The 25,260-nt window shown below is 33.1% G+C and overlaps 2 protein-coding genes and 1 pseudogene across 2 annotated transcripts; all 3 read right to left on the bottom strand.

Moving 5' to 3' along the window:
• Window positions 1–1,296: 1,296 nt before the first annotated feature.
• On the bottom strand, window positions 1,297–2,669 carry LOC18041197 (MATH domain and coiled-coil domain-containing protein At3g58400). The gene is made up of 5 exons (XM_024183707.1): window positions 2,518–2,669; window positions 2,250–2,419; window positions 1,859–2,153; window positions 1,516–1,682; window positions 1,297–1,367 (listed from the first exon to the last, which is right to left on the bottom strand). Exons 1-5 carry the CDS (start codon window positions 2,667–2,669, stop codon window positions 1,297–1,299), a joined length of 855 nt encoding a protein of 284 aa, XP_024039475.1.
• A 13,982-nt stretch (window positions 2,670–16,651) lies between these two features.
• LOC18042770 (ubiquitin carboxyl-terminal hydrolase 12) lies at window positions 16,652–18,349 on the bottom strand. The gene is made up of 6 exons (XM_024183708.1): window positions 18,322–18,349; window positions 18,082–18,214; window positions 17,521–17,690; window positions 16,991–17,279; window positions 16,786–16,882; window positions 16,652–16,681 (listed from the first exon to the last, which is right to left on the bottom strand). Exons 1-6 carry the CDS (start codon window positions 18,347–18,349, stop codon window positions 16,652–16,654), a joined length of 747 nt encoding a protein of 248 aa, XP_024039476.1.
• A 2,411-nt stretch (window positions 18,350–20,760) lies between these two features.
• On the bottom strand, window positions 20,761–24,863 carry LOC18042378 (annotated as a pseudogene).
• Window positions 24,864–25,260: the final 397 nt, after the last annotated feature.

The raw sequence follows: 25,260 nt of genomic DNA on the forward strand, positions 1-25,260 counted from the left end.
TTTATGGATATTTTTTATATTTTGACGTTTCTTTTCTCCCAAGTATCTATGGATCCCTCGCTTCAGAGAAGTATCTATGGATCCCTTGATTCGAGCCGCCAGATATTTCGATCTTGGTTACCCATCACGCTTCGGCCTTAGAGTGTTTATCCGTTTTTTGTCTCCGGACTTCATATGTATCTAAAGAGGAATTTTTGAGGATTATGCCATCAATAAAAATAAAATTTCCATAAACATGACAAATATGTGAGGAAAAGTCTAGAAAGCCCTTCCATTAGAATGACACACTCTACCCACACCCAGTAGTTAGCTGCCCGACCTTTTTTTAGTTGACAACTATACTCGACTTTATTTTAACCAATAGTTACATAATTGTGAGACTCATTTTCATATTCGATCTATATTTAATTTTTTAATTACTCGAATATTATCGAAAATGAACTAATTATGATTAAATTATTTATTAATCATTCCATAATTATCTAATTGTACTTAAGTAATTTATCTATGCTATGCATTATAATGAACGAAAAATTAAACTAAAGAAAGCCTGTCACTTTTTTTATAAAAAAAATTGGAGAGAGAGGGGCAAAATAGTCTATTGTGTTGCTATATTGAATGAATATATTTTATAGTCTTTGTGCAATTCACTCGGTCGTAATCACATATAAGTGAATAAAGCCGAAAGCAGGCGTAGTTCTGGAAATTGGCCATTTAAAATTAAAAAAAAAAAAAAACTCTACATCTCTTTGAGTTCTCCCGGCCTCATCTCAACAGTTGGGTTCTCTGTTTTTTTTTTTATAATGCCACTGTTTTAGTGAAAGAGATCTTTTAAATACACCTCTTTACTTGAATAAAAAAGGGGTACAAATATGTCAAACAATAAAAATGGCATGAAGCTAAAAGGAGCAAAATAATAATAAGTCAATGGTAGAATAATTAGTAGAACTTCTTCGCGTGTTCACTATTTCATTTCTCAATCTCTTGAAATATTTGATTGATGGGTATTTATAGCCAATAAAGCATATATATTCGGTCGTGCATTTAGCAACATGTTTTTTGATTCTTAAGGTGTTATGTATATTATATTTCAAGGAGTATGATGATACACACATACATCATAAATCATGGAGCTGCTTTTGCAACTCACTTCCTAAAGTTATTAGTGTAAAATACACATTCTTTTTACCAAGAGATGAATAGATATATCTCATAACAACAACGAGAATTTAAATTATCACAATGCTTTTGAAATTCCAAGAACAGAAACCTCCGCTTCCACAATGCACACATCATTCACAAGAAAACCATTGCCTGCCTCGTTTTAGTAACTGAGTTCAACAAATCTTGGCCAACCCCATGAGGACCTGAACCATATACTTGCTGCGTGAAACAACAATAAAGAAAGCCTCAAGTTATTTGTATTTAGCTATAAAGCTTATAGTTGCAGTACTATTGCATTAATTCATGCACCTGTGAAATAAGTTTGGGATATTAATTTTTTTATTTAATTACTTTTTGCTTCTTTATGCTTTCCCCGCACTTGATCCCGGATTCGCAGTGTGAAGTGCACGTATATTTTAAAACCAGGAGTTATAGTTGAGGAATCAACCAATGCCAAGGACATAGAAACATGACTGCCGGTTCCACTTTTGATTCCCTTGGGATGGAGCTGTATCTTCCTGAAAAAATCAACAAGGGTTAATTTTCTGATGAGGCATTTAATTAGATGATACGAGTAAAGAAATTAACAGAAAGAATTAGTCATCCTCAACTTCGGACGTCTACTTGATCGTAGGCTAAATCCAAACCTCGTGAAATTTGGACACCATTTCAGAAAGTATATATATACATATACCACTTTTGATCTCTAACAATGAATACTTCTGATTCGTGACGCTTTGCCTCTAACTTTGAAAAGTTCTCGATCTTCCAAACATGCTTATAAATGGAAGCAGATGTCAATTTCGTCATGGAAAGGCACTCTCCTTTGCATTTGTTCCTTTCTTTAACCAGTACTTCTGCTCCAAAAACACACGTATCGTCCACAAGATATCCATTCGAAGCATCGTTAAATTCTTCCAGCGGGATGAATTGATCAAAACCCCATTCAAGCTTCAATCCATGAAAACGTCTTTCTTTTCCCATGGCATCTACCACATGATGAAGTGACCCCAAATCACGATTAGCTCTTAGGTAAATAATTAAGAACAAAATAATCCTGAACACTGTTGAGTATAATAATCAACCTTGAAGAATCAAGAACTCGTCTTTGTTCTGATCAAGCACAAAGAGGCGGAAAATTGCATAGACTTCCCAGCCAAAGCCAAGTGAACTTGTGTCTACCATTTCCAAGTAGAGTGAGATGTGATCGTTCACATTTTTGTTTTCATTTCCATTTGGGTAGACAACAAGTTTCCTGAAACCATCATGAATTCAAAATAACATATTAGATTATGAATTATAATTTAGTAACAAGGTAATCTGAATATTAATTCACTAAGTTTTAGGTCATACCACTTGTGGCCTCCAGCATCAAATTCCAAAGATTCATAAATTTCCAATTCATTCTCCACAAGAGATGAAAATTCATGTATTTTGAGTAAGAAATGAGCCGGTGGTACGTGTGAAATGGATCTTGAAATTGCCGTCAAGAGTAATTTTAACATTGATAAGAAGATAACAAGCTAAAAATGTTCAATTAATGCACATATATAAACATACGTAGAGAAGGGAAGCTGAGGAAAGAGTTAGACAACATACCAACTTGGTCTACAAAGTCATTTTCCATTGCAACAAATCCCTCCAAATTACAATAATTTCTCGAGTATTAAAACTAGTATTGAAGACAGATTTATTAAGATAAGATTTTTCAAGGGTTACAGGTCTCTCAAAAATAATATTTCTTCTTTAAAATATCTAAAAGGGACAATGGCATATATAAAGCACCAAGGTTGAGGGTTTATACAATTCAACATTAAATTTTCAGAAAGAGTCAGAATAACTATTGATATTCGCCAAGTTTTGGAAACTGGTGGTTGCAAGAATGGAATGGAAAGGGGAATGCAAGGGGGGGAAGGGAGATTGATTCTTTAATTTGTTTGGTTTGGTCAAGGAATATTGATTTCTTTGCTTGGTTGCAAGAATGGATGGTAAGGGGTAAGAAAACAACTACAATACAAATGAACAAGAATATGTGCCCTCCACTCAAAAAACGTCTATTTCAACGAACTGAAGCAGTATTTTAGTTGTTCTATTTTCTATTATCAAATATTATAAAATTAGCTTCCAAAATTTAGGCCCGATTTAGTATTATGGTTGAGCAGCACTTAGTGTTCGATAAATATTTATTAATCTAATCTGAAAGTTAAGTTGATTTTATTTCACGCTCGTAAAATAAAAAAACCTAAAAAAAACCTATTGCGACTGGCAGAATACAGAGAGAAAAAAAGAGGGGCAACAGTGAATAAGATATCACAGGCTAAACCTATAAGAAGCATCCCCATCTAGTTTCCATGTGGAGACTTAACAACCAATTAACCACCAATTATCGAGCGGCAACAATTGAATTTCTCTGTCAAATATTTGGGTACGATGAGATTAACTCTTATTATAAGAAATAAAATTAAAAAATTGGCATCCCAATTTTCTTGCAAGAGTAGCAATGCTTATTAGAGTATATATTACAGGGCTTTGGGAATTCTAAGCGCAGACACCTCTACTTCAGCAATGCACACTTCGTTCACAAGAAAACCATTGCTTGCCTTGTTCAAGTAACTGGGTTCAACAAATTTGTGCCAGCCCCAATCTTCGATTGAGTTCCTAAACCATGTACTGGCTACAGGAACAACAATAGAAACCTGAAGTTATCTGTATTTAGCTACTACGCTTATTGATGAACTTCAACACCTGTTAAAGCTTGGGTTAATAATAACAAGGGTAAAGTTTTATGATTATGCTTTGACTACACTTGATCCTGGATTTGCAGTGTGAAACAAAGGTATTTTTAAAACCACGAGTTATAGTTGAGAAGTCAGCCAAATATCAGGTACATAGAAATATGACTGCCAGGTCCTTCTCTCTGTCCCTCGGGATAGAGGCATACCTTCCTGAAAAAATCAACAAGGGTAAAGTTTAAGTCTCGGCATTCAATTGTACTTATTTACTAAGAGGTTCCACTTAACAAATTATTAAAACATTAACTTTCAAATGTGGCATTTAGTTTATATATATGAACAGAGAAACAAGTAAATTTTAGAAAATCATTTACATTATACATTCGAAGAAGTGGTCATAACATGAGGCCCCTTTTTAACAAGTTGTACCATTCAAATTTCTTCTACATTACCATTAGAAATATATCGCACATGTATAAATGAACCTTAAGTATTAGTCATGTTCTGGTACAGATGTCTAGATTTCGGCTATTATATATTAGAGTTGTGCATCATTATAAAATGTACAACTTTGATTATAGTTCGAATCGAGGTTTTATAGACTCTGAACGTCCTGACTTGAGCATTAAATCCAGATATCATTCAATTCTGAATTGATCAAAACCTAATTCAAGCTTCTTTCATTTCCCATGGCATCTATTACATGAAGTTGACCAAATCATTGATTAGCTCTTAGTTAAATAATTAAATAAGAACAAAATAATCATAAACATTGCTGAGTGTAATAATTAACCTTGAAGAATCAAGAACTCGTCTCTCTTCTGATCAAGCACAAATAATAATCTAATATCTAATTCACTGTTGTGGATAGTTATGACCAATTAATTATCTTATTTTGCAATAACATATTTTTTACGTTCGGCACCGTTTTTCATGGGCCATTCTCATTTTCTTTTTATAAATTCAAGTGGAATAAGTGTTCGGTAGCCCTTCTCGTAAAACCTAATTGTAAAACATAGAATCTGACTTAGCTTTGATAGTTATAAATTATAAAACAACTTATACATGTTTTACTTGTTTTATAAAACAAATTGTAAAATAAAATATAATAATATACACGGTTAATAAAAATAGCAGATAGTCTCCATCTTTAAGACTCTTGACACCCCGTCTATCTCACTAACCTTATCTCTTAACTCTCATCTTCCTTCATGATTTACGAACTGCATCTCGTTCTTCCTTTCTTCTTCTTTTCTTCTTCCTCTGTTTTTTCTACCTTTCCTTCATAATTCTTTTCTTTATTAGCTCGATCATTTTTTTCAACATATTTCTGGGTTCTTATACATTTTATTTAGTTTTTCTTTGATAAAATCACCAAAGATCTATAGAGATTTACACTGAACTTTGCAGATATGGGTATTTGATTCTTAATTGTAAGCAAGCATGTAATCTTTTTTTTTTGTTTCCCAGAAACGCCATATTTAATCATTTTAATTTGATCAAATGTTAAAATGTTGTAAGAATTCAATAGATTTTTTTCTTTTTTGAAAGAAAGGAGAATTAGATTTAATATTTATAAAATTATTTTTCCTCCTTTTATATCCTTTTCGAATCAAGTGTATAAGGTAGAAAGATCGATCGAATAGTGATCATGTTAACAAAAAATAATTATTTAAAAAAGTTAAAATTGGATATTATAATTATTGTTATTATTATTGCTGTTGTTGTTGTAAGTTGGTATATTGAAAAATAAATTAGTTTTTATATGAATTTTAAACACAAATTTAACTTGCATGAAGTAAAAACCGTTAATAGATACCGAACGTGTATTATTAATTTCATTTTTTAAATATAGGATATACAAAATAATACCAAACACATATTTAAATTAGAAATATAAGAACTTCAAAACACCATTTTCGTTCTCATTTTTATTCTAAGAAAATATAAATTTAAAAACCATACCGAACATGCTAGCTTCTGATCTTTTTTTAGTTTAGAAACTACTTCTTTTGAATTCTTAAATGTCCATATATGATATTTCTTTCATGTAACATTAATTTCTTGCTTGTACTCAATTTATCTTATTAATGCTTCTCTTTAATTAAAAACTAAGAGTTTTTATCACCATCTCACTTGTTAATAGTTGATAGATAGTAATTTTATTCCAGGATTAAGATTGTCAGAGATTTTCTTCCAGGATTAAGAATTATGTCAATGAACAAATGTGATCGCATAAGTAAGCCATAAAATCAATGAATTTCTTTATTTCGTGAGAAACCAAGAAGAATAAACATCTCAATTTTCTTCATATTTTGCTCGAATTACTTGTTATTACAATGCCTCGGAGATTCTGAGCACGTGATCTCAGCTTCCACCACGCAAATGTCGTTCACAAGATACCCATTCTTTGGGTCATTTAACTTAATGAAACGAATCTTGACCAACCCCACTTATTATCGACTGGTGCATAGAACCATTTTCTACCTCCTAGAGAAAAGGAATCATTTGTTGAACATGTGCATGCATGTGGCAAATAATTGCACGTGGCTAGCATGCAATTTTTTAACTCTTAGCATAAAGTTGTTGAGTAAATGGAAAACAAAGGTAAGTGGAAGGAATCAACTTTTGACATTGGCACCAAATTTGAAAAGTTGGGTGGAAATTTATATTATTTTAATGCCCACCATTGTTGATTTTTGGGCATGGCTTGACCTATCAATAGAGGCCTCATTTGCCCTCTTTATTTATCTCATTTTCTCCAATTCAAGTGAGAGTGCCAAGAGGTGTAAGTTGAGAGTGTTGAGAGCTTTGAGCTGTAGTTCTAGTGTTTTGAGAGTTTGGGTGTATTGAGATTTTGGGTTGAGAGAAAAAATATTACAATACTTGTAATTCCTTTTCACTAGTAAAATATTTTCTTTTGTCTTTGTCTGTGGATGTAGGTTAAAAACTGAACCACGGAAATTCTGGTGTCCAGGTATGTTCATTATTTCTTAATTTTACTTTAGTTGCGTGTTTGCTGCACCCGCAAATTCCCAACATCATTCTCATTATACATATTATTTGAATTCTATAACCTCAAATTAAGCTGATTTTTTTTTAGGTTAAAGGTACTTTCAAAATCAAAGAGTAAAAAAAAAACTGCTTGAAAATCACTCAATCAAATTACCGGTGTCAATCATATAAAAAACAAGCAATATACCTTAAGAAGATTCATGCATTGGCGAATTTGATCCAAGATTTGAAATGTAAACTCTGCGCATACTTTAACAATACTCCGAACTGCGGAATCTCCAAAACCCAAGAACAAGGAAAGATAATCGCCAGCACCGGGGCCAGCTCCCATCGGGTGCAGCTCTATCTTCCTGAAAAAAACGAAATGGTATTTAATTAATTGTACACTCACTGACAACTTTGTCTCAAGAACTTATTATTTATTATACCTGTATAAATTAAAAAAAAATTAAAATCTTCGATACCATTTGTGGTTTCCAGCATCGAAAACTTGTGATTCCTCATATCCTGCGTCTAACTTTGAAAAGTTCTCGATCTTCCAAACATACTTACAACTGCTTGCAATTTCTTTCATAGATAGGCACTCTCCTTTGAATTTGTTTCTTTCTTTAACAAGCACTTCAGCGTCAAAAACACACGTATCTTCGACAAGGTATCCATTTGAAGCATCATTGAAAGCTCTAAGCGGGATGAATTTATCAAAACCCCATACATGCTTCAGTCCATTAAACCGTCTTTCCTTTCCCATGCAATCTATCACATTAAAAGCAACCACTGATTATGCATGCATTCAATTTCTTTCCTAAAGATTCGAGCAAAATTTTTGCTTTCAATATACAATTCTGGACATTAAATTTGATTTAACCTTGAACTACAAAGTAGTTGTCTTGGTTCTAATCAAGTAAGAACAGACAAAAACTGCAGAGACTTCCCAATCCAAAGTAAATGAACTTGTGCCTGCAATTGCTAAGTAGAGTGAGATGTAGTCTTTCACATTCTTGCTCTAATTTCCATTTGGGTACAGAACAAGTTCCTTGTAATAATTAATCGACATTAATAAATAATACACTAACATGATAATTAAATTTAATTACGTCAATTAAGGACACACACACACGCACACACATACATACATACATACCACTTGTAGCCTCCAACTTCAAATTCTCCTGATTCATATTCCTCTTCTGCTTTTTCCGCAAGTAATGAAAATGATTTTATTTGGACAATGTAATGAGCCGGTGGCGCTTTTGAAGTGGATCTTTCACTAGCTATTAAAGTAATTTTATACACCGATTGATTAATTAGGAAATAAAATAAGAAGCTGAAGATTTTATCTATATTAATTTGACCAAGAAGAGAAGGAGAGAGAACAGACATTCCACGGAAAAAAATTCTTCCAAATAATTGTCGAATGCACATTCTGCCTCGTGGGAATTCTCGGACGGCGTTTCGCGACCGAAACGGCAGCGTTTCGAGGCAGCTGTCTTTTGAGGGTGGTTCATGCTAAGTCCGATGATGGCTTCAGGAATGCTCCGCTTGATACAACTTAGTAGCTAATAACTTTGTCCAAATCCCAAATAAATAAGAGAAATAAATTTAAATCCAAATAAAAATGGAATTACAAAAACTGACTAAAAAACAAAGGCTAAATAGGGTAAATCCTGATAAAATATGAAAAACTGCTTTTAACTAATAAAATTCGTAAGTATCTCATTTAAATGTTACAAATGATCAATAAAATCTCACCCTTAAAAGTTGTGTGCCTTGCCCGCACTTGATCCAAAATATAGAGTCCAAGTTTTGCATATACTTTTAACAGTCGAATATACCAAAATCGAGAACAGCAGATCAGCTTTTTCTTCATGAAGAATATTAGCTTTTTTGCATTTATTTTCATTACAATAAGTTTCTTGCAACCACCATGAATTCAATGAGATATTAGACGGCCGTAGTTCAGTAATAAGAAAATCTGAATATTAAATGAATTAGTCTGACTATTGATATTCATCAAATTTCTGAAACTGGGTCAACAATTTGCTTTTCATTGTAATCCAGCGAAGGAAAAAAAAAGTAATAATAAATAAAGTTTGGTAGATAAATCAAAAGAAAATCATATAATAATATTCCATGTGATTGGATTAATTGTTTCAGTTGGTTTCACTGCCTTCGATTTCTCTCTTACATCCCAATTTTCTTTGTACCAATCACTTCTTTCTTTTTGGAAATCAAAATCTTAGAAGAAAGAAGAATTACTGCCAAGAGCATATAATAAATCTTCACGTTCATAGATGCATAAAATTAGATCACCAAAATCACACTAAAAGTTAACTGGACAACTGAAACAATAAGCAACATAGCTATAATTTGGAAATCCAGGAGAGAAATAATTTTCTTGCAAGCTAAAATAAATTTCCTAGATTAGCCAGGATGGCAGTCAGCATCACACAATAAAAGAACCCAATTGGACGACAAGTAACTACTTGTTATATTGGCTCGGAAATCCCAAGCACAGTGACCTCAGCCTCCACCACGCAAACGTCATTCACTAGGAACCCAGTCTCTGGATCATTTAACTCACTCAATGAAACGAATCTTGGGCAGCCCCAGCTAGACTTTGGTGTATGGAACCAGAATTTATCTGCTAGAGTAAAAGGAGCGCTCTCGTAATATTATTTGGATTTGCCTTCAATTAATTAAGCTGACTTACTAATTGCATGTAAAGACACACATTTTACCTTGAAAAGATTCATGCTTTGCCCCAGTTGATCCCAGATTCGCAATGTGAACTCTGCATAAACTTGAACATTCTCAACTGTGAAATTTTCCAAAATCAAAAACATGGAAAGATGATCGGCAGCACCAATGTCAATTCCCGCGGGGTGGAGCTCTATCTTCCTGAAAACAATGATTTGGAACTTAGTTGTAGATTCACTAAATACCTTGCCTCAAGAAGGTATTTACATATATATTCTGATTTGGAAAAAGAAAAAAATTGAAGCTTAGATACCATTTGTGATTTCCGGCACCGAACGCTTGTGATTCCTTATATCCTGCGCCTAATTTTGAAAAGTTGTCGATCTTCCATACATACTTAGAACTATATGCATATTTTTCCATGGATAGGCACTCTCCTTTGACTCTGCTTCTTTCTTTAACAAAGACTTCAGCTCCAAAAACACATGTATCCTTGACAAGGTATCCATTTGTAGAATCGTTGAAAGCTTCAAGTGGGATGAACTGATCCAAACCCCACTGAAGCTTCAACCCATTAAACCGTCTTTCCTTTCCCAGGGCATCTATCACATTACAACCGACCACTGATTATGCAATTCTTTATCTAAAAGACTAGAACAAATTTTTGCTGCAGTATTTTCTGTATTTAATTTGTAAAATACTGACGACCACACTAGATAAGTTTATAAACATATCATATCGTCAAAATTGTAAAATGTACGTAGATCATTAGAAAATATGATCAAGATTAACATTTCGAAAGTAGAATATAATATAACCTTGAACTACCAAGTAGATATCTTGGTTCTGATCAAGTAAAAACAAACGAAAAACTGCATAGACTTCCCAACCAAAAGTAAGTGAACATGTATCTGCCATTTCTAGGTAGAGGGAAATGTGATCTTTCACATTCTTGCTCTCTTGGGGTATATAACAAGTTTCCTGCAATAATTAATTAATCAACATAAATACACTAATAAATGATACTACCAAGCAAAGACTATCATTCAAAAGTTAGGTTCAAATCGTGATCACATTAGGGTTGGGGAGTTGTTGTTTTTTTTTTTTTTAATCATTATAGTCTAACGGCAGCCCAATTTTCTTGTCATCTTTGAAAAGTGATTTTGAACCCGGGATCTGATGTTTCACCACAAAAGATTTTACCAATTTAACTAAATAACACTCAGCCCGTAGGTTGAGGTGTCGTTTGATTATTAATATCAAGATGGAATAATAATAATAATAATAATAATAATAATAATAACGATAATAACAAAAGAAAAGGTGGTGGCATAAGTTATTTAATTTACTGCAATAAAGGAACTATATATATATAGATATATATGCACACGCACGCACGCACCACTTGTAGCCTCCAGCTTCAAATGCTCCTGATTCGTACTTCTTATGAACTGCTTTTTGGGCAAGTAATGAAAATGATTTTATTCTTAAGCTAAAAATGTACAAGAATATTGAAAAATATGATATTATTTAATCCTAATTAATCAATATACATACACTAATACCGTAACAGTAGTGGTTCAAGAGGTTCGGGTTCGAATTCGGATTACACTAGGGTCGAGGAGTTGCTTGATTTATATCGCAAAATGGGAAAAATAATAATAATAATAGAAATAATAAAGAAAGGAATGGTGGTGCCTTGAGTTATTTAATATACGGCAGTCAAGAAAATAAATATACGTATCACTTGTAGCCTCCGGCTTCAAAGAAACTGTCCATCTCTGTTAACAAGTTCTCCAAAGAATTGTTGATTTTTATTGATTAGAAATAAAATAAATTAAATTCTATCCAAACTGAAATTACAAAAACGACTGAAATACGACCAGTTTGACTGATTATAATTTCTAATTGAATTTTACCAAAACAGAACCATGATTAATTGCGTACACCTTGCATATTAACAATCAAAAGACCTCTATGTTTGATGAAAATTTGGCATGTGGAAAGTGTCAATGTAGGAGCAATGATACCACTACCAGAAAAGAACATAACCTTCCTCCCTAGTATATAAATGTCAAACGATTACAAGACTGCTAGCTAACTCTTAAAAGGTACTGAAGTCCAAAACAGAGCCACGATTATCAGTTGCTCATTTACTGCATTGACAAATGAATAGAAGCATTAATTTGATCATCATCATTAGTTCTGAAACGAATTGGCTGACAAAAGGGAAACTAAATTCTGCTTGGGCAATGTGAAAATACGACAAAGCATACTAAAATCATGTGACGTGGGACCCGAAAACTTATAACCACAACCCCGAAACAAAGTCTCAGAAATTTATAAAAAAAATGATACTACCAACCATACTAAAATCATGTGACGTGGGTCGTCAATCCTTGGTTCTTTTACTTTTTTATTTTTTTATTTTTTTCCATTGACTTCAGAACTTTTTTTACTCCTCTCTGTGGCGGCACTTTACACTCGTCACTACTAGAAAAATAGGTTATTATGACAGAATTTTTGTGAGATATTTAAAAATTAATCATTTATCACAAAAATAAGATAGATTCGTGATAGAATTTTTATGTATCATAAAGACGTGATAGATTTGTAATAGCTTATTTATCTATCACATACACATGATCGCATATTAATATTTAATGAAACGGTGATTTTGAATGGATTAATTTAGGCATAGAATGACAACGTATCTTGAAACCACAAAAAAAAAACAAAAAACCATAAGTGGTAGACTCTCCTTTGACTTCAAATGGCAAACCCTAATTTCTAAATCACACACAAAAACAAAATCACGTTGCTGACAAAAAATTTGGTCCTCTACTGCGCTGCTTGCCGACAACAAATTGCTACTCTTCGTCTTCGTCTTCGTCTTCGTCTTTGTTAAGGAAGCTCATTTGAGCAAAATGGTCAGCAAAGCAGAGGATTGTAACAGTTGCAGTTCACAGTTACAAGTTGATGACTTGGGATGCCAGCTGGCACCTGGTGGTTATATAGTTTCTTGTACACGTGAATATTAGTTTTAGTTTTGTTATAGTAGCTATTAAGTATGTTTAGCATGTTTAGTTAGCTAAGCAAAATTAGTTGTGTACAGTTTCTTTTGTAATTTTTGATGAATGAAGTAGAAAACAAATTTCCAGAATCTTCTTATTTTCTCTCAATATTTTCTTAGTTTCCAAACGTCTTGATTCTTATATGTCTTCATCCTTACTCTTCGATCTGCTGCTGCTACTACTTGCCGATGAACAACACGCACAAGTTCAGCTAGGTCTTTACTTCCTCTTTTTCTTATATTATATTCTTTTGATTTGATTTGATTTTTCTGTGATCTATACGCCATTTATTTTGATCGATCTGATTGCTATTCTATGATGTTGTTTATTTTTTGGTGAACCACTAGCTTTCAATTGATTTTGATTTATTTGCTAGATCTAGGGTTTTGTATTGGCTTATTAGTTTAGTAGTTATGTATCGACATGTTTTTTCCTTTAATTTTGATTTTTTTTACTTCTCTCATTCTAATTTAGATAATTTTAGGGTTATGCTTGAATTAATTATTCTTTTAATCAACTTAGGGTTGGATTTAATTGATTCTAAGTCTCATCTCTGTTCCCATTCAAAAAATAAGTACGCACAAATAGTTTTCATTTTATTCTCAGTCATTGCCATGTGATAATTTTGTTTCTTTGAATTAATTTATTTAATCTTCGGTTAATACACTTCTCTTTGAATTAATTTTGTTTGTTTGAATTAATCATGGCCATGTGATGGAGTTCATTTATCATTGGGAAGAAAAAAGTAGATGAGAAGGAATATCATGTTCAAGAGATTAAGGACAACATGCTGGACTAATTATCGATTATTTTAAAATTATGTTTTGGCTTAAACTACCCATGTCACTAGCATTATTTCAAAATCTGAATAACCTCATCTCTTTCTCAGACTGAAAGGCTAGCATAGCATTGGGCTGTTGCCTTTACTGATTGAGAAGTGAAGTTCTAAACAGTGGCTCTATACTGGAAACTTGGTTTCATCTGCGTTAATACTTTTGGTAATTTCAGAACAAGAACTGGAATCTAAATAAGTAGTAGAAATTTTTTTATGTAATTCTCAAGATTTTTGATATCCTGAATTTATGGATTAGTTAGATATCTAATTTCTTCACTTTTTAAAGTGGAAATTACTAGTTGCTTGATGAGTATGATAAGTTTACTGCAAAATACTTGTCTAGGACGCCCTCTGCTATGATGGGCTCTAATGTGTTGATTTCTCTGATTTCTGCCCTGGAAGAAACTTTCCATTTCTCTAATTTATGTTGTTTTTTTTTTAACCATTGTTGCTATTTTAACTGCTAGCTTTTTTTTTTATTGAATTTAACTGCTGTTGGTTTTTTTTATGGGTTGATTATGTAATTTTATTAGTTGTTCTTACAGTTACAAACAATATTAATCCAAATGTGCATGATTATATATATATATATATAGTTTGCATTAATATTAATGGAATAAAGATTGAAAAAGATCATAAGTAACCATACCACACAAGTTGAGATTGTGTGGATATTATATCTTCAAAATACACACCCAACTAGCTCTGGTGAGCTCTGGAGACTTTAAACTCGTTATTTGAAGCGTTTTGCTAATATCATTCATTTGGATTAGTTGCAAATAAAATTCATTGTTTCTAATTAGTAGCTAAATAAATTCACTATCCATGATGGAATTCTCCTACAATTTTAGGATTAACAAAGAAGAATCATATAAAAAATTATAATAATGAAGGAGCAAAATAAGATATGGCCTGGGAATTTGTTTATGCCAGTATAGCAAACGCCACATATAACTTCTTAAGTTACAATAAACTAGGAGAAGGTAGATTTGGGCCAGTGTACAAGTAGGGATGGCAATGGGGAGGGGAGGGGAGGGGAGGGGACCAATCTCCCCGTACCCATCCCTGATATTTTGTGTATGTCCTCGTCCTCTCCCCGTTCCCGTCATAATTACTTGAGAGAATCTCCACCCCCTCCCCGAATAATAACAGGGGATCCCCGAGGGTCTCCGATCCCCGAATAACTAATACATTTTTGTTTTCGATTTTGAGTTAATCATATTAAAATAAAAAAATTCAAATAAAAGTAAAGTTTGAAATATATCTTACATTAATATCCATTAGAAAAGTCACATACATTAAATTAGTAAGTAACGCAGCGTGTAAGGGATACAAACTTATTTTATAAACTATCGTGAATAAATTAATAGTCTAATACAAAATGGTTACAAATAAAATCGAATTTAGATTCAAAATTAACTTTTTCAATGGTGGCGTGGGCACTTTATAAATGTGGACTATTCCTTTTACAACACAATAGTTAAGTCGGAGCAAATCAAGAGCAAATATTAGATTAGATATTAAAATTGTGATTCCCTGTGGGCAATTATAACATCTAAAAATAAATAAAAAATAGATTTAAGTTTAAAACATTTAATGAATATTAAAATAAAAATAAAATTTTTGGGCTAATAGAATTTACCCGGTTTTTTTAATGTGCTAAATAAAAATTTAGGATTTTAATTAGTTAATTAGGCCTAAAAGTTTAATAATATAAATATTTTGATATTTTTTATTTTTACCAATATTTAAAATTTTATAATTCAAATTTTATTATTTATTTACTAGTAATTTTAAAAAATAAAAATTAAAATTAAAATTAAAATGGGGAAATGGGTAGGGGATGGGGATTCTACCTCATCCCCATCCCCTCCCCGAATAAGAAATTGGGTAAAAAAATTTCCCCGTCCCTTCCCCGAATAAGAAATTGGGTATGAAATTATCCTCATACCCTCCCCGAATGGGGAAAATTCCCGAGGGTACCCGTCCCCGTGGGGATTTTTGCCATCCCTAGTTTTATTTTACTAAAACACAAAATATGATTTTTTTTATTAAAAAGAAATTCATAGTTAATTTATCTCCTTAATAGAGTCTTGTTTTTGTGGAAGTAGTAATGGATGTAACCATTATTAAATAACTTTTCAAAATTATAACAATTATAGACCTTATCATAAGAAATCAATAAGTGAATATTATACAAACATAATTAGTATGAAGTTGAATCAATATTGATGATGGACCGGAAATTCAAATCCAAAATCTTCACTAATTTGGCTTAGTAACTTTCTTGTTCAAGTTTAATAATTTTTGTGAAACTGCTCCTAAAATTAGGGAGAGCAAAGTGATATATATATTTGATGGACAATATAAATGCCATGTATCACCTCTACCCCATTTGATTTTTATATGAGTTAATTTATTTAAACTTAAAGTTCAACAAGATTATTGTACAACGTGCATTGTTGATCAATTAATTGATAAGCTCACTGACATAGAGAATTAAAAAAAATTACCACTAATATGGGTTGATGTCCTTGAAGGATGAAATGGTGATACAAAATAAATACACAAATGCCTGAAGCTTGCATGTAATAGATCAAATAGTAAAAAATAATTTAAATCTTGAGAAAATGACAAAATCTTTTAAAATAATTCGGCGCTCCTAAAGAGACTATGTTTGTATATAGAAACACATTTGATCTATAGTTAGATTATTGAATATACTGCCCTAGAAAGGCATACCAACTAATAAATGAATCTCAAATACTCTGAAAAAGGTAGATACTAAGAAACAAAGAGATTGAAATTGTCCTATAAAAGATGCTCATGTATATTAAAAAAGAGAGATCTTCAGTTCTTGCAGAGATATATGTATTAGAAATTTCGAAAGATCTCAATTGTGCATATATATTGAAAATGAGAAATATTTAATAAATGTTGGTACTTGGTGCAAGAGAAAAAATTGAAATTGACATTAAATATTTGTCAATAAAATATAGTTGTTATGATAAAAAATTTTTAGAATTCTAAATTATAAAATGTATAGATCATCAAATTATATGATTGGCCAAAATTGTAAAATATTTAGATTTGTAGTCCATACACTAAATGACGTAAAATTAATTAGTAAAATTTTATGAATTTTGGACTTGTAGTCCATACACCTAAAGTCATAAAATTTATTAATAAAATGTAAATCTGAACTGTAGTATGTCAAAATTAAATTGAAGAATTTATCTAAAATTCGCAATGAATAGTCTGCATATACTTTAACAGCCTCAACTGCGGAATCTGCCAAAGCCAAGAACAGAGAAAGATGATCGCCATCACCAAAGCCATTTCCCATGGGATAGAGCCGTATCTTCCTGAAAAGAATTTTATGGAATTTAATTGTTCATTCACTAAAAACTTTGTCCCAAGAACGTATTTACATCTATAATCTGATTTAAAAAAAAAATTTGAATCTTTGATACCATTTGTGATTTCCAGCACTGAACACTTGTGATTCCTGACGTCCTTCGCCCAACTTTGAAAAGTTTTCAACCTTCCAAACATACTTAGAACTATATGCATATTTTTCCATGGATAGGCACTCTCCTTTGACTATGTTTCTTTCTTTAACAAAGACTTCAGCTCCAAAAATACATGTATCCTCGACAAGGTATCCATTTGAAGCATCGTTGAAAGCTTTAAGCGGGATGAACTGATCAAAACCCCATTCAAGCTTCAATCCATTAAACCTTCTTTCCTTTCCCATGGCATCTATCACATTACAAGCGACCACCGATTATGCAATTGCTTATCTAAAAGACTAGAACGAGTTTCTGCTGCAATATTTTCTGTAAAACTTTATATGTACCAGCTAGACTGTATTTAATTTGTGAAATACTGATGATCGCACTAGATAAAATTTATAAACATACGATATCGTCAAAATTGTCAAACATAGATCATTGGAAAATATGATCAAGGTTAGCATTTCAAAAGTAGAATATAATATAACCTTGAACCACCAAGTAGTTGTCTTGGTTCTGATCAAGTAAAAATAAACGAAAAACTGCATAGACTTCCCAACCAAGAGTAACCGAACTTGTGTCTGCCACTGCTAAGTAGAGTGAAATGTGGTCTTGCACATTCTTGCTCTTATTTCCATTTGGATATAGAACAAGTTTCCTGCAATAATTAATTGATCAACATAAATACACTAATTTATGATATTACCAAGCAAAGACTATGGTTCAAGAGTTAGGTTTGAATCCTGATCACATTAGGGATGAGGGTTGAGTTGTAGCATTTTTCTTATTATTACTATAGCTTAATGGCAACCCAATTCTCTCCCATCTTTGTAAAGTAGGTTCGAACCCCAGATCTCATGTTTCGGCACAAGAGATTTTACCCAATTGAACTAAACGACACTCAACCCACAAGTTGAGGAGTTGTTTGATTATATATCAAGATGAAATAATAATAATGATGATGATAATAACAAAAGAAAAGGTAGTGGCGTAAGTTATTTCATTTACAGCAATAAAGGAAAAAAAAACTTATATATGTATATATATACCACTTGTAGCCTCCAGCTTCAAATGCTCCTGATTCGTATTTCTCATCAACTGCTTTCTCCGCAAGTACTGAAAATGATTTTATTTTGACAATGTAATGAGCCGGTGGTACATGTGAAGTGGATCTTGCAATGGCTATACATTCAAGTAATTTTAATTAACACCCACTGATTATAAATAAAATAAACTGAAAATTTTAAGAATGTTGACCAAAAGAACATGAAAGGTTTGAACATACATACCATCTTTGTCAACAAAGACACTGTCCATCTTTGTTAAATTGTTCATTTTTTTTTCTTTTTTGGTAATTAAACTGAAGCCGGAGGCTGTAGACGCTACTTGGACGGTACTGTTTTTGTTGGCAAGGGCAAGGCACAAGGCTCTGCTACCGATCCTAGGGAAAAAAATGGACTATTATTTATTAGGGTAACTTTTTTTTTTTTTTTGAAGATAAGGTAACTTAAAATTTACTTAATTATATCCTAAAAAATTAAGAAAATAAATTAAATCCTAACTAAACTGAAATTACAAAACAGCTCAAATACGACCAATTTGACTGATTATAATTTCTAATATAATTTTACCAAAATAGAATGATGACTACTTGCCCCTTGCATATTAACAATGAAAAAGATCTCTTTGTTTGATGAAAATTTGGCATGAATTGAAATTCAAACATGGGAAAAGTGTTAATGTAGAAGCGATGATACCAGAACAGAACATAACCGTCCTCCCTAGCATATAATGTCAAACAACAACTACAAAGACAGCTAGCTAGCTCTTCAAAGGTACTGAAGTCCAAAACATAGCCATAATTACTAGTAGCTCACTTATTGCTAGGGATGGCAATGGGCGGGCTCGGGGTGGAGATCATGAACCCCAAACCCAAACTGGTAGCAATCTCCGTACCATAACCAAAAAACTTTAACTGGGGATATCCCTGATAATCCCATTTATTTATTTTTTAAAAAATTGATAATTTTGAATATTCGGGTCCTTCAAAAAAAATTAATTATTTTGCATACATAGCTTTGAAAAAAAATTAAAAATGAGCAAATTAATAGCGCAAACAACATTTCAAACGAACGAATTCAGCTATCAAGCATACCCGTAATTAATAACAAGATTATTTCAACACAAAACGAATTGATAATCATCCATCAAGCATATCCGTAATAATAAATCCAATATCACTGAACAAACTTGTACAATAATACCACTTAGTAATATTCAACCAAGTTTCAAAGAATACGGCCTCGTCGCAAGTAAAGGCGCTAATTTCTAAAATTACCTTGACTGATCAAATGGCAGCTAAGGCGGTGACGGGTGGTTGAGTCCGGTGAGAAATGAGAGCGCCGGCGAGAAAGGGTTAGCGGCTTGCGGTAATGCTTGGTCTTTAGGCTAGAGAGGAAAGCGATGTTAACGGCGCAATCTTGGACTTTTGGTGTTGGACGCGACGGCCGGAAAGGGGAAGCTCCGTTGACCGTTGGAGACTTGGAGGTGGCGATGTCTAGCGTTTTGAGAGTGGTGGGTTTCGGTCTGGGTTTTAGACTTTTAGTTTTGTGATGCCTTTTTTTATTATTTGATTAAACTTATTCGGAAAGTGCGTCGAGTAATTTTTTTATTAAATTAAATATTTTTAATCGTGTGAATTCAAAATATATTTTACTTTTAAAATAAAAAAATTTGGGTTTCGAATTCTTGAACCCAAATGCAAAATACATTTGAGACTTGGACTTACTTTTGAAACAGATCCGTTTTCAGTTTTAAAGCGGTTTGGGTTCATATCTGACCCGAATTAATCTAAACCATCCCTACTTAATACTTTCTTCGTTTCAACTACATTTTTTTTTTTTTAAATATCAAAATCTTAGAAGAAAAAAGAGGTAAAAGCCCATTCAATCTCTATATTTTAAAATTAGTATTCATTTAGGCCCTATATTTTTTAAAATATCTCGAAACATCCTTACCGTTAAAATATTGATACCCATACCGTTCCTTTTTATTTCTTTTAGCTTACTTTTACAATATTACCCTTTTATAATAATTTTTTTATTTGAACATTAATAAAAAATAATTAAATTATCAATTTAACTAAAAAAATTATATTAATTTTTAATTGTCAAAAATTGTATGCAAATTACCAAGCGTGCAAATGGTACTTGCAAAAAAATTAATATAATTTTTTTTTTATTTTTAAGGTTAAATTAGTAATTTAATTATTATTTTTTATTAATATCCAAACAAAAAAATTATTATAAAAGGGTAATATTGTAAAAATAAACCAAAAGAAATAAAAAGTAACAATAGGGGTATCAATACTTTAACGACAAAGATGTTTCGAGGCATTTTAAAAATATAAGGACTAAATGGACACTAATCTTAAAATACGGGGACTAAATGAACTTTTACCCATAAAAGAATTAGAGTAGGGGATATAAGGAATTTCTCCCTAAAGAGATGCAGAGAAATAGAACACCAAAATCACACTAAAAAGTTAGCTTGACAGCATAAACAATAAGCAATGTAAGAGTTATTTTGGAAAACCACAAGAGAAATAAATTTCCTGATAGCTAAAATAAATTTCCTAGATTAGCCAGGCAGTCAGCATCATACAATAAAAGAACCCATTTGGAAGACAATTAATTACTTGCTATAATGGCTCGGAAATTCCGAGCACAGTGACCTCAGCTTCCACCACGCAAACGCCATTCACTAGAAATCTAGTCTCTGGCTCATCTAACTCACCCAATGAAACGAATCTTGGCCGGCCCCAGTTATCGCTTGGTGTATGGAACCAGTCTTTATTCTCTGCTAGAGTAAAAGGAACATTCTCGTTATATTAATGGGACTTGCCTCAAAAACTAATTGCAGGTAAACACAGACATTTTACCTTGAAAAGATTTATGTTTTGCCCCCACTTGATCTATGATTCGCAATGTATGCTCTACATATATGCTTTAGTCGCCTCGACTGCGGAATCTCCCAAAGCCAAGTACAGAGAAAGATGATCGCCATCACCACAGCCGTTTACAATCTGGAGGAATGTGCTTCACAAACAAAGAAACAAACAGACACTACCAGAAGCAACTATGCAGTTACTGGTTCAGAAACACAAAACCTAGAGTCACTGAAAATGGATAGAACAATTACTATCTTTGAGTAAAGAAGCAAAACAACTAAAACCTAGCTTTGCCAGCTTTTGCGGCACGCAGCCCTTCAGTAATTAGTGCATCAAGCTACAGGTCCATAACTCGCGTGTATGAATTTGAAATTTAGGAGTCCAATAATGCAAGCGGTTTGAGTGAGATATTATAACTGAATTATTGGCAATTAAAACTTCAGAAAGTAACGGGTGTCTGATAAGCTTCTACCTTCACATTTGCAGCAACCACTGCCTAATGTCCTTTCGTAGGACTCCATCAAACCCATTTCTATTGTAGTTCAAACTCAACTGATCAGATCCATTTGTCTGAAGATGTCTATACTGGGTTATGGTTCCAGCAGGCCTTGGATGCCGCATCATCATGGCAATGGTAGAAAAGGGTAGTTTAGGCCATATATTTTTTGATGAGCTAAACAGATGTAAATCAGATTCCTTGTTTCTGGATGTTTGGACTCCAGGAGTTTTTGGATTGGAAGACTTCATTCCATGGTTGGTCATGTTCATGCTGGGGCCATGTGGCAGTTTCTCAGGGGGACCATGTATCTGGGCAGATGGTTTCATACGGTCAAGCCAACGTAGAATCCAGTTACCAACATTTCTACCAACTTCTATGTCCCTCTGTTGTATGTTCCTATGAAACTTGAGAGCAATATCAAAGGCAGCACGTACTCAGCTGTGGAAAAAATCAATGAAGAATGAAGGTCAGTCTTCAAAAACAATGGCAGTTCCAAGTTGGAGTAATAAATTTGTTATTATGCAAAACAATTGTAGAAATAACAGTATTTGCCAGCTAGTAATTGACATAACAGCAGTAGTTAAACAGTAGAATGGAATCCAATGAGCCAACCAGAGGGAAGAATGCAAAGCTCGGGCAGTACCGTGGTCAGTATCACACTGAGACTCTAACAGTGGAGGATGTCCAATTATTGGTTTCATAATGCATACTAAATCAATTCAAAGTCCAAAGTATAGAAACAATTAACTAATTTAGGATTTCAATTTTATGCAGAGGGTTTCATGAATAATTACAACTGGATCGGAAAGATTCTGGAGCAAAAAAATGTGCCCTGGTAAATTACTGTCATGAAGTAAATAACATCCTACAAATAAACATCAAAATATAACGGCTCATTAAAAAGAAAAGCACAGAAGAACTTTCAATCTATCATTTCAAAACAGTCTCTTTGAACTAAACAAGAGTACAGCTATGACCTCCAGCTTTGGACGTTAGTACTTGTGCTTCTCCAAAATCTTCACATCACCTAAAGAGAGACAGCAGTTTAAGAATTTGCTCATAATAATGAAATTAGTTCTGGTATCCGAGCATTGTAGCTTGATTGGATAATAAGTTCACAGGAATACATATGAGACTCTCTAACTGCTTCACCTACAGGTACTACAAGAAGCTGGCAAACAAGTTGCTTTGACATCAAGGGTTCAACATAATGCCAAAACAGCAAAAAACATTTCGTTAAAAGTTTGGTATAGCAAATCTAAAAGATAAGTTGATTCAAATCCCATTATGGTGCCACAGATAAAACTAGTTGGAGGTTTGCAAAACTTTGCAATAGAAATTAGGCACCAATCTAGTATGAGAGAACGCAGGTTGCAGTTGCAGATATTCAACAATCAACTGAGTTGATAGTAACTTCTCTTAATCTTTTAAGGATTGGCTTTGCTCCATAATTGGTTAAATCACAAATTCAGCAACCTAGCCTATCCAATATGTCATAAGATCACAGATTTAGAAGCTGATTTTATTATGAAATGCACAGGGCCATTCTAAGTCAGATAGGAATGAATAATTGCTTTCAGGGAAGAGCTCAGTGGTCTCTCATATTGCACATGATATCAAGTCAATGTGAACTATTCACATCAGTTTACATCCAAGCTGAAGTAGAAGTGCCAGGATGCACAATGAACTAGTTGAAGTAGCAAACTAAAGTTTTTCCCTTCATATTCCTATATAATTAAGACAGCTAAAATACAGATTGGTACTTTGTTATAGCCGTATTCAAACACATATTTTGACCTCTGTATAACTAAACTTCAATGGAGCTCATTAGATTGGAAGCAATAAGTTCATTGGAATACCCAAGATGGGGCACACTCAAACGTAAACAAGCAGAATACAATAGGTGCATCTAGCAAAAACACTTCCATTTTAAGAGATGGTCTAACGGCATGGCACTCAGACAGAAAATTCAGACCAAGAATAACATTTTATGAACCACCATCAAATAACTTTTCAAAGAGAGGATTAATACATAGGCAAAGACCAGCTATCATTATTGTGGACACATAGTCTAAGACAATCCCATGCCGTAGGATGCGTGGCTGCAACATATTGAACTCAGATTTGACAAAATCAACTCCACACAATCCATCAAAATCCCATTGAAGAAGCATAAGAAGGTAGAAATTTCAGCTGAAAAGTGTTTGAAGAAAGAGAAATAGAAGAGAGAACAGTAAAATAGGTAGTGAGAAGAGAGAATACAAGGGAAGAGCAAGGAGAAATTCTATGAATCATTGACCCCAAAAGAAAACCAAAATCCATGCAATGCCTCCCAAAAGAGCATACGCTTTTATGGTTTTTGACAGCATAGGATTGCTCCCTAAGGAAATATATAAGTACATAGAAGATGCCACAAAGAAAGCTCACGTCTGTTGCTTCCTATATAGTTACTCCATGGTTAAGTTCACACAACACTAGTTTCTATAAGGTAAACCTGGCTTACTTTCACTGCAATATATGATATGAGTAGACAACAACACATATATCTGGATAAACTTTTGAAATCAGGTTTTCAGGATCTTTTACAAATTTGTAATTTTATTTACTTCACCCTCTCCCTATTCTTAGAAAACCTAAAATTTTGGCTCCTTCTGTCCGTTGCCTTTGCTAATAAGCCGTTCTCTGTCTAGCCAAGCTGGTAGTAAGCCACATTATTACTCCAAGGAATCAATTCCTACCACAATAAAACTACATTACTCTCCTCTGCTTTCTTACATTAGATCTTTAGCAAGCATCAATAACCAACTTCCAAATAACAAACACAACCATACAGTTAAATCAAATTACCAAAATCAATTTCGAAAAATATCATAAAATCGTGAAACAAAGAACATTGCATTGCAATGTATTGTTAGTATACCCATATCAGTATCATACATATCATTATCAACACCACCACCACCATCATCATTATCATCATAATCCTCTTTTGACTCTAAAATCACCAGCTCTTATTGTCTTAACGAGCATAGCTACAGAACCCATTAATGAAAATTAAAACTTGAACTACCTAGCTTAATCAATAAATACACTTCAAAATGCCCATTCCCAATCTGTGACTCATCCGCTAATAACCCTATTGATAGCTGACCCATCAAGCTACAAATTAATCAGAATCAAACTCAAAACAAAGTAATTAAATAATAATAATAATAATAAAACAACACAAATATACCGGTGAACAAATTGACGAATCCGAGGGTGCTTAGGGCTGATAACGCGACGCTGAATCCTCAAAGCAAGCCTGTAAGTCCGCTTCAGTCCCAAGAAATACGCTGTTCCCAATGTGATCTCCCACAGCACCATTCTCTCTCTCTCTCTCTCTCTCTCTCTCTCTCTCTGAGTCTCTCTCTGTGAGTGTATTTATGCACTTCTTTTTTCTAGTTTTATGTTTATTTATTTTGTATATTTTTTTATTATATTTTGACGTTTCTTTTCTCCCGAGTTAAATCTATGGATTCTTTGATTCAAGTCGCCAGAAAGTTCGATCTTCGTTGCCCATCACGCTTCGGTCTTGAGTGTTCAACTGTTTATTCTGTGAGCTTCTGGAAATTCTGAGGAATTTAAATTTTGCACCGAATACAAAACATGTGATGAAAAGTCTAAAATGCCCTTATATTGGAACGGCCATATGCACGCCTCTCGGCCTCTGCCTACAGTCCTACACCCATTACATATGGTTGCGCGACCTTTTCTCAAGGTGACAACCAGTCTCGACCT

Source organism: Citrus clementina, unplaced genomic scaffold (genome assembly GCF_000493195.1).
Source record: "Citrus clementina cultivar Clemenules unplaced genomic scaffold, Citrus_clementina_v1.0 scaffold_5, whole genome shotgun sequence".
Taxonomy (NCBI): domain Eukaryota; kingdom Viridiplantae; phylum Streptophyta; class Magnoliopsida; order Sapindales; family Rutaceae; genus Citrus; species Citrus x clementina.